Raw genomic sequence first — 11,466 nt, forward strand, 5'->3', positions numbered from 1 at the left:
ACAGCATGGGTTTTCACGGGGAAGATCAATCACTACGAATCTTGTTCTATACGACCATTATATTCGATCATCCTTCAGTGCCGGCTATCAGGTTGATAGTATCTACTTGGACTTTAGCAAATTCTTCGACACCGTGAGTCATCGTCATCTGGTTGCGAAACTACGTGCCTATGGGTTTATGGGCAGCCTCCTACGCTGGCTTCATTCATACCTTACCGATCGGATGTTAATGGTTAGATCTTCTGGTGATTTTTCCCCAGCCCTTTCATGCTTCATCGGGTGTCCCCCAAGGTTCACATCTCGGTCCCTTTCTATTTTGCATCTTTCTAAGAGACATTACCAAATGTATCAGTTTCTGACTACCTTATGTTTGCCGATGATATAAAAATCTTTACTTCTGTTAGTTCCATTGATGACTGCCACAGACTTCAGGTCAGTCTGCGTAGTATCTACGATTGGTGTGGTTGGAACAGCAGGAAACTTAATATTAAGAAATGTCACGCCATATCCTTTCATCGTTCCGCTGGATTCATCCACTTTGAGTACTCGCTTGATGGTTCATCGTTGGAGAGAGGTTATTCCACACGTGATTTAGGTGTTATCCTGTCCGCCAACCTGAGCCCAAATGACCACATAGACTCAATCATTAACAAGGCTTCTCGGATGCTCGGATTTGTTATCAGGACTTCAAGAAGGGGACTTAGCATCGAAGCAAAGAAAACAGTGTATGTGTCCTTGGTGAGATCTGTATTGGAGTTTGGCAGTGTAGTGTGGTCACCTTATCGACTGGGTCAGATTCAAAGACTGCAGCGAATTCAGGATAGGTTTGTGCGTGTGGTTGGGGTCAGATTGGGTTTTGAGTATTTGGATGTGCCGGTGCGTGCTTGTGGAGGAGTTTCTGGGCCTAAAATCCTCTCATTGTGAGAAGACAGTTGCACGACCTGACATTTCATTCAAAGATCTAGCTTTTTACTGTACAATTTTGTTAATGATACGTATTAGTGTTTTCGTTGTCTATCTTATGTTGTAATCAATTGTATTCGTTTCTGGTATTTAGTGTCACTCATCGATCCAGTTATGTTATTTTCATTAAGTATCTAGCTTTTTACTATACAATCTTGTTAATATTACTTTATTATATATTTATCCATACTTTAATTGTAGTCATGATGGCTTTTATTTTATTATTGCAGGCAGCCATCTGCAAACTGTGTTTATTTTGTAATTGGCGTATTGCCGTGAATAAATAAATAAATAAATTGGGTCCATAAACATTTTTTGCCAAACTTTGAAAAAAGGCTGAATCATTCAGCATACCAAGTTTCTTCATGGTCCCTAGCATAGGTTGAAAATCCTTCATATAATCTATAGTTAAAAATAAACGGCATAGTAATTTATATTTAGAAAATACAAATAATAATATCTAATAAATTACCGTGTAGACAACTGTTTGTTCTTTTTTCTGTTCTCTTGGGACAAGAAGTTTATAAATTGCACTTAGTCCTATAACAACCTTAGTGCTGCTTCCGGAGTGAAGGATATTCAGAATGGGTAGTAGGGGCCGTCTCCTATCGAGATCCATGAGGAAGAATTTGGCATTAAATCCTCAAGGCATTAAATCTCAAAGTCATGTCTCGCTGGAAAAAGGGGAGGCCAGCTCTGAACCAGCCTCTCCGGTCTAAGTAGGTAGGGGATGGCACACCCTTGTTGAGGCTACCAAGAACCTCTGAGGTTAGGGAACAAACCTGAACAAATTGAAGTGACACATCGGTATTTGCTGTGCCCAGTAGTGGGTTCAACTAGGAGGTATAAACCAACCGGAAGTGATCCCTGCTGGGTACCTTCAGTATTTTAGCCTAACCTCATCCTTACTATCTGAAGAACTATGACTATGCAGGCTCATGCCAGTTAAATCAGGCTACATATTTCTAATTATAAGTAACTATTTATGCTTTTAAATTAATTAATTATAATGTAAAATAATTGCATTGTAAATACCAGAACACATGTGTATTGACTTACGTATTGAAAATAGGAGAACATTGTTTAAGAGGAAGATAATACATCTCATATTGGATGGAGTTTATTACTCTGTTAGTGAGTTTGTAGGTTATGAGTATTAATCAATTCGGTTAGGTCGGGAGTACCATTATTACCGCAGGCACTTTGGATTTTTAGCAAGAAAAAATCAATCATAAATTTGCATTTTGCAATAAAATAAAAAAAATGATTAATTTTGAAGTCCTAAATAATCATGTTGCCCATTCGTATTAGAATTTAGATGATGCATATATTTTTTTCGATATAAGAAGTATGAGTCTAGTTATTTTCTTTAGAAATTAATTCGATTATTCAATTATTTTATAGCAGTTACAGTAAGGAGTAAAATGTATGAAACATTGCATGTCACTAACTTTATCCATGTTTTCCGCTTATAGAATAATAGATAAGTTCCACCTTCTATCAGTAATAGTATCGAGATTAGCAGCATTTAGAGTTAAATTAAAGGCCCTGCCTCTCCTTAGAAAGGACTTGTTAGAATTTATTTACAACATATACCCAGATTTTTCGTTTGATTATATACTGTAATTGATGAATACAACTAAACAGATCGTTACATTCTGTTAATGAGTACGTCGAAGTTAATTAGTCAGGTTGATGAGTAATTACACAGTAATGTCGTAGTTAATTATGTCAATAAACTGCAGTTTTAACAGTGGTACTTTACTGTATATATATACTGTTCCTTATACTTTTGGTTAATAAAGCCTTTTTCTTTTCAAAAGGAAGCTTTACATAAATTCTGATAAAATTATTAAAATTATTATAATGAAATTACAAAAATGTTAAAACTGCAAAAAAAAACAAACTTGGCCACGGTGTCCAATCTTAAGTTTTGAAATGTATACACCTTGGATTATAAAAATAACAGCTAAACCCATACTTTTTTAACGAACATATTTATTATTAATTAGATATTCTCTGTTTTTATCTCGTAAAGGTGTTCTTTTATGATTTTATGCTGGTCTCTATTAGGGTTTTTGGGACATATCAATATCCCATCCCAGGATGATTATTTACCACCAGTTTACTTTGTGGGCATCGATTCAAGAATTCATCTCCATCCTTAGCAATATACCCTGGTGGATTTGGTTTATCACTCCAAAGGCTCAACGCTGGTCTCCAACGATACCAGACAGTCTCATTTTACGACTTTGGATCCGACGTCAAAAAATAGTCCTGAAATCCGAATAAGGAATCCGAAGTATTATAGATTGTATTTTCCGACGTTTTTCTATTTAAATATTCCCTTAGCTTTTTCTATTGGTAAAATTTATCTTGTATATAAGGATCCTCACAAACGCACGTACAAGAATTGTTGTAATTTTAACTCACGTTACATGTGTCGTCTCGTCAGGGTTTACCTCAGGGAGACGATGAATTTTTTATAGTGTCCATAAATTATGCATACTTAATAATATGTGCTTAGGAATTAATTTACTTCAGAAATTCGGATGTTCTTGATTGACAGATGAGGTAAAATTGTTTGATTTACGAGAATGATTTGAAGATTGTTGAACTACACATAGATCACTATATAGTTACATTTAATTAAAGCAAAATTTAACGAACCCTATTTATTGCAACTTACTCAGCTAACTGTTAATGAATTGCCTTCATCAAACTGAGGATTTTTAAAGATTTAAGCATAACTATTACACTAAAAGTGGTCATGTAATTGGAATTATTATCAACATCGGAGTACATACTTCTACAACTCGGCAAATCAATTCTTGCAGTTGAGTTATTTTCAGGAAATTTGTTACATGTGATTACACACAGTGTTTGTTTATAAAACACTTAACTTTTTCTTATTAAAATCAATTCTTATGGAAAGGTAGAAAAAGAATAAGGCGATTAATAACATTACATCCTGAAAATGTGATTTGAGGTTGATTTGTAAAAAATAAATTCCGTGAACCTAACTGTTTCAAATTCACGCTTGTCTACTAGTTTGTACTCTTACGGTACTCTCGTTTGTCATTCACCTAATTTGGTTTTTTTATACCACTTTATTGGAAACTTACGATTAGTGGACTATATAGATGTTCGCCTAAATTTATGGAATTTGAAATGCTCAACATAGCCGATGATTTTTGTTTTTTTTTATGTGTTTGGTGATATATACAATTAACCTTTTTTCATTTTCTTAACAATAGATTTTTATTCATAATTTAAATATTATTAATTTAGAAATTAACTATATAACAAGTATAAAGTCTGTTTTGGATTATTTCAACAGTTATTATTAAGCTATTTACAAATCTAAGGTGAGTAAAAAGACCATGCAGGTTAAAGTAAACTAGTATCCATAAAATTTGTAGATTTGCTCCATAAGACTTGATGTGGATAATTTCAGATCCCCATATCTCGGAAAAGGGACAAGCCCCTGCCAAAAACTTATCTGCTCCAATGTAGTGGGAGGACTGGTAAACATTATGAGCATAATATGTGGACCGTATTAGCTTTAAGGCCTAGATAAATAGTAGGCTGGTTGTAAATTGAATATAAGGTAGCAAAGACGGTCTTTCAAGAGGCTCTGTCTTTTATCGAGATTGATTATTTCATTTCAAGCATTTACGACGTCAAAAATGATGATGATTTGAGAGTGGTTAAAACAATTTATTAAAACAATTTTCCACTGCCTTTTTTTTCCAATCTACACAAACTCTCATTTGGCAAAATCTAAAACTTTTAATCATCATGCAGATTATCCGTTGTTCCCTGATAATTTCACTTATAGGATATTTACAATTTAGTGATGAGAACGATGTTACAGTAAATCACAAAACTTATTTAAATTAATCAATCTCTTAAGTATTAATTACCTTGTTACTTTTCAGCATAAAACTAAAAAGGAAAATGCTCCGTTTCCAGGTCTTATATACAATTTATATCTTTGATAAAGATTTGGCTGTGGAAAAATTACATCTGGAACTTTCGTGTGGGGTACTTGACCTAAAATGTTAGAACTTTTTTCGAATCAGTTCTAAATTTCTGTTAACACAATCAAAAAATATATAATATATCTATCAAACTAAATTCATACAGTTATTGAACTAATTTGATTCGATCGCCGTACAGGAAAATGTATCATGAAGACAACCCATTTACTAAATTCAGTTGACACCCAAAAGGCTATGAGAAATTTTAGTAGACAGAAATTTATAACTAGTATTGTCAGGGGGGGCCTGCCACAACGGTGCGGGTTAAACAAAATTTCCTTGTGATATGGAGCTTTGATCACATTTTCTTAAGAACTAATACTGTATATTGATCATTAAGATCTATTAAAATATGCTACTAACGTTCAAATTTATCAACAATTATCAATCCTACAGCTAAGCATGTGTTATAGCAGATATGATACCAAGCGTGTGACAGAAGGAAAATTTTTAAGCCTTTAAAACTGCCTATCGTTTTTGTTTTCATAACCCCGGTTATACGTGGAATATTGTAAGGGTTTTAAGTATTTTAGTTTAAGATTAAAGGTGTGTGACATATTATGATCAAGGTTGCTGTTGGGGAAAGGATTTAAATAATTGAGTGGTTTAGATTTTTGGCAGTAAACAATACTCACAAATGGAACCAAACACATAATTTTATTTTGTGACAACATCTCATTAAATTGATTTCAAAAATTTTAATTAACAATTGATTGGAGGTCAACCGATATATTAAGCACAAATTTTAATTACCTTAATACCTTGTGAAGACATTATTTAAATGATTAAATTACTCATTACAATTAATTTTAAAATTTAAATTCATTATAAACATTTTGATCTAGTAATTTTTTAGTGTTGCAATAATTATGAGTTCATGTGACCTAAACGTGAGAAGGGAAACTTTCTTTTAAATAAGCTAACACATTTACAATGAATTTACAATTTTTTGAAAATTGTGAACATTTAAATAGATATGGAATTGAAAATGATTAAATGAACCCTTAAAACGTATAAACTACGTTTATTAATTATAAGTATACTACAATTTTATTCAAACTTCACACTTATTACGCCTAGATATTTTTTCCCGCACACAAAAAACACCAACACTATCACTCCCGAAACCTCGCTTTTTCGACTTCCCGTCTCTCGACCCCTCTTCCTCTCCATGTTCTTCAGTTTTAGATGTTTGTTCTCACCCCGCCAGCTCATTGACCACCGACCTCCAGCCAAATCTCTCCATCATAGATTGGTGAGGCACCAATTTTTTCATATCAGCATGGCTGCCCCTTACATTCGTCGCACCAGCGGTTTTAATTATATATAAGCCATATCCGCTGCTCTAAGCAAGCTCATTTCCTGTTTGGTTGTCCATCGGTGTCCTGAGGGCGGATGTGCGTATCCCACCTATACATCCACGGGAGGATGTTTTGTTCTCGAATTGTAATACAAGACTTCCTTTCTAGTCAACTATCTGTAAACATCGGATATCTATGAATTTTTATTTTACTAATTATTACTTATGTCTTTACAATATGCTTCTAAAACGTAAAGCAGTGAGTATGTTCTATTCATACTACTTTAAATGGTTTTGGATATGAAATTGAAATACAAGGAATTTGAATGAGAAAGAAGTTTATATAAAGAAAAACACAGGAAAGACGCGCCTGTTTTGAAAAATAAAAGAGCCAAAAAAGATCACGCCTTTCAGGCCGCCGCTTCTTATTGAACGCTGGAGTGGGGTATTTTTTGAGAACTCACATGTTATTCTCCGCTGGGAAAGGAACATGCGACATTATGTTATGTCGTAATTTTTATTATAGGCAGTAGAACTCATATAGATTTTTGTCTGGAACATAAAAATACTCGTAAATCCTAGTTGTATACTGTTTTATTACGATTATTCATTTTGATTTTGAAAATTATTTTAAATGTTAAATTAAGTGTTTTTAACTGTTAATTTATTTCTCGTTCAATTCATCAATATTGTAGGAGATAAGAATAAAAATGAGAAAATTGAGTAGGCGGAATAATAACCTTATTCTTGAGGCGCGTGCCTCTGGGTGTACAAGATGAACTCACATAAAACTTTAAATACTTGAAAACTGGCTCACCCAACTACCTTATTTCAACCAAGGTAAATTTGCTCAGCAGTCTATAGTAGTAACAATAAAATATTGGTTCTTTAAAACAAAACAGTGGCTTTAGTTACCATAATGTTTTTATTCGAGAAATTAATAAACAATTGGGACCGAAAGGAAAAATTATGTATAATTGTACTAATCTATCAAATTAATACAAGGTTTTATACGTTAAATATTTTAATGTGTAGTATTTTCATTTCATTTACATTGGATTTTATGGTAAAGTGAAAAGTATATTTCTGTTACAATTTGAGTACATACAGTTATATTAACAGTAAAAAAAGAGATCTTTATTTAAACTAAATGAACCTCAGCACCAAAAAATCATACCCTAATTTAAAAATTCACAAAAACTACAGAATAGCAGTAAAAAACCAATAATCTGATTAGTATTATTAAACATGTTTTTAGTTAATCCCTAGTTTCATAGTTATAAGCATTTAAATAGTCATCAAACAAATAAGATATAACTATATTACTCTTTAGTTAGTAAACTAATAAAAAAAATTCAATTTAACATTAAAAGATATAAATAAAAGGAGTTATTGTCTCAGAAAACATTGCTGATATCTAACTCCATTCAATGGCTTCTGTTTCTTGTACTTCAGAAAGAAATACGTTATACTATCAGCGAGTAAAATTTATTGTACACAGAAAAGGCAAAATTAAAAATAATAAAACTTTCTGAACGCTAGCAGTTATTGGTTTATATTTTAGGAAACTTTTGTTTATTGATTACAATGAAAACTAGGTTTTCGGCTTGTGTAATGCAAATTAGGAATTCAGTTCTACAATATTAGTCTATCGATTTTGTTGAAGTATGGCATAAGGTCATACAAATGAAAGACTTCAACTTTGCCGCAGAACTTATCACGCTCTACATACTGCAGCAGAAAGGTACTCTAAACCGATTCAGGTTATGAGTCCAAGTTGAAACTTGACGTCTTGAGGCTAACTGCAATCCTCTCAGACCCAATCCAGTTACGCTACTGGTTTATTTATAATTACGTAAAACTCTACAAATATTTGATAACCTCTTATACTGTTATTTAGTTTAGTAATAGCCAACATTTACTGATAGTTTGCAGTGTCTGTTTCAAAATAGCCAAATATATCCTAAGTAGAATAATTTCTATCTTCATTATCACCAGTTTAGGATTGTAACTATGACCCTGTTTCGTTTAATATATTATTGTACATAAAATCAACTTTTAGGTGATACCGCAAGAAGTACGATTAATAAAATCCAAAATAAGTGTATAACTCTGTTATAAGTAGTGATTTAAAGTACAGAGGTCACTGATAGGATTACTTAATACTGGGATGATAACCTCCTTCTTTTTGGTTGTTATTATTTTATTAGTTAATTTGTTCAGCTTTTTCATCATGAACAACTCGCATATGTAATTATCTTAAAATATTTGGGTATAACCTTCAATTTGTGATCTAAAAAATTTAAACAAATTTTGGATTATCTAAAAATTTTCAAGTGCAAATTTAACCTGTATTTTACCATAAATTATATTTATTATCAAAATCAGTAACCAAGACAGCGAACGTTTTTTTTCTATCTAGCAATTCCAAAATAGTCGCCATTAATTTTTTATGTTTTGCCTCAAGCACTAAAGTTCAGATTACATTGAAATAATGTATAGTAAAATATATTATATTAGGGTTTTGAAACCAGGGGAAGAGGGTAGATTTCAATCCTTGTAATAGGTATAATACCTTTTATAGCGTAAAACGGAAGCAGTGACTGAAATCCTCCAACTAAATTCAGATTAAAATAAATTTTATTTACAATATATATCCAAAAGTGTTTACGTGCAAAAGGTATTAAAGCTGAGAGAACGCTGAACAAGTCATTGCGAGCTGTCCAGTTTCATTCTAGATTAGTACAAAATAAATAATAGTTATAATAGTAATAATGCAACAGTAATGTACATAGTAAAATATTTTGATAAAAACTTCATGATTAAATAAATTTAATTTAATTTTTAATTATATGTATTAAACAATAATAATAAATAATAAAATAATAATAAATAATAATTAAATTAATAATACTAACACAAATAAAAAAAAAACACGGCAAGGAAATATAGCATGGAGATTGTAATACCAAAATTAAAATATCATAGAGACTGCAAGAATGTTAATAGTGAGGAGAAGTATATAACTAGTTGTATATCGGTAAATGTAGTAGTTTTAATGAATTATTTGTATTCATTGGTAGTGGTAAGATGGGGAGAGGAGGAACATAGCACTGTCCGGACCAATCGTGTGACATAAATATATCCTTATAAACATTGCGTAGATTAATTACAATTTATTTACTACTAGTTCACTACTTAGACAGTTTAGATAATTCTTATACATTTTAATGGTTCTGTAAGCAAACATCACTTAAGGTTTCAAATTCCCCAACAGCACGTGTGTTCTCTACATATTCAACTATTAAGGAACATTTTTGTATGGTTTTTTAATTCAATCAAAAATTATGTGGGTGATTCATCTTGCTTCAACTACATTCATAGCCTTTAGGGATATTTTGTAATAAGTAGGGACGTTCTTTCAAAATAAAATGAATTAATAATTTTTTATAAGGCTTCGGAAAAGAATATTCATAATATTCTATTATAAAATGTATTAACCTCCAATACCACTTGAGGTTTACTTCCTGCACCCAGTTGCGGTCTTCTACAACCGATTTTTCAATCCCATCACACAGGATTATGTACAAGTGTCATACAGACCAAATGTAAGTAATGATTCTGATGGAAAAATTAAACGATCGACGAAAGACTGGAAATTTTCAAGGTGTAGGAACAAGTTTTCTTCGCAGGGGAGTGTGAAATCTACCACTTCATCATCGGACGTTCGTTAAGGTTTTGGAAGAGTTTAAGAAGGACGTTTTTTCCGAAATGACTTCGTTTAAGAGCGAAATGTGTGAAATCTCGACGTCGGTGCAGTATGTGTCTGATAAACTTGATGCTTCTACTTTATTGATGGAAGAGATAAGAAGCGAGTTTGCCGATTTGCAGAAAGAAAATATTTTGCTTAAAGCTAAGAATGAAACGCTGAGTAAGGAAGTAATTGAGTTACAAGAAAGAATGAAAATATTTGGAAAAATACTCGCGTGTGAAAAACATAGAGATTAGTGGTCTACCGGTAACCAAGAATGAAAATGTGAGCGAGTTGGTGGCAGACTTGGGAGCAGCTCTGGGAGTGGAGATGAAGGAGACGGACATCGGCGCAGCACACCGGATACCCTCCTTCAGGACTGACCGGGAGCCGGTACTCATCGTCCAGTTCTCAACCAAGGGGATGAAGGAGCAGTGGATCACCAAGGCCCGCCAGAAGAAGAGTCTCACGGCCCGAGATGTCAACCAGCACTTCCCCATCCAGCGAGTCTACATCATCGACCACCTCTCGCCAGAGAATAAGCAATTCCTAGCGAAGCTCAAGCAGAAGGGACGTGATATCGGCTACAAGTTTGTCTGGTCTCGAGATGGCAAGTTTTTCGCGAGGAAAGCTGAAGGCGACCCTGTCAAGAAGATAGTTACGTATGAAGACTTGGACAAACTTAAATAAATTTAGGCGAAATTTCAATAATTCTTTATTAGTTTTCAGCCAAATTAAAAATAAAATTAATGTTATTGTTCTGAGTGAAATTTGGATTGGCAGTGATGAGGTTGGTTTGTATAATATTCCTGGATATAATACTTTCCATTGTTGTAATAATAATTTTAGGTCCGAAGGTGTAATTTGCTATGTGTCCGATGATATTTGTGTGGTAAATTTTAATTTTAATCTAACGACTGCTGATGCTTTACTTTTAAAAATAAAACTTTATAATTTATTTTTTAATCTCTTACGTATATACAGACTACAAAATGTTTCTGAGAATGATTTTATTGAAGAATTTACAAACAAACTAACATTAATTTCTAACAGTACCGTTTTTTAATTGGAGATATTAATTTAAATTGCATTAGAAAATACACAAAGTTATTTAAGTATGTTTGTAGTAACGGCTTTGTACAGCTTATTGATAAGTCCTACTAGAATCACTGCTAATTCACAAACGTGTATAGACCAAATTTTTGTCAGACACCGTGATTTAACAATTTTTAAGTGTCATTTTTGATGTTGATCTCACTGACCATTGTATGCTAGGTTTAGTGATTACAGTTCCTAGTAATCAATATTATGTAAATAGCATAGTGGTGAGTCATGATTTTAGTGTTAATGATTATGATGAAGTTGTATCAAAACTGAGTGATATAGGCTGGGATAGTTGTTTTATAACT

At 32.6% G+C, this 11,466-nt stretch overlaps 1 protein-coding gene across 1 annotated transcript; it reads left to right on the top strand.

Moving 5' to 3' along the window:
- The first annotated feature begins 7,992 nt into the window (after window positions 1-7,992).
- Window positions 7,993-10,747, top strand: LOC124365569. Its single transcript, XM_046821561.1, has 2 exons — window positions 7,993-8,050; window positions 10,308-10,747. Exons 1-2 carry the CDS (start codon window positions 7,993-7,995, stop codon window positions 10,745-10,747), a joined length of 498 nt encoding a protein of 165 aa, XP_046677517.1.
- The last annotated feature ends 719 nt before the right edge of the window (window positions 10,748-11,466 follow it).

This window comes from Homalodisca vitripennis, chromosome 6 (genome assembly GCF_021130785.1).
Source record: "Homalodisca vitripennis isolate AUS2020 chromosome 6, UT_GWSS_2.1, whole genome shotgun sequence".
Taxonomy (NCBI): domain Eukaryota; kingdom Metazoa; phylum Arthropoda; class Insecta; order Hemiptera; family Cicadellidae; genus Homalodisca; species Homalodisca vitripennis.

Bases quoted from the DNA above. Each gene is read 5' to 3' on its own strand.
- LOC124365569 (XM_046821561.1), top strand. From the start codon at position 7,993: ATGAAAGACTTCAACTTTGCCGCAGAACTTATCACGCTCTACATACTG. The intron at 8,051-10,307 runs GTACTCTAAACC...TGAAAAACATAG, and splicing joins CTACATACTGCAGCAGAAAG to AGATTAGTGGTCTACCGGTA.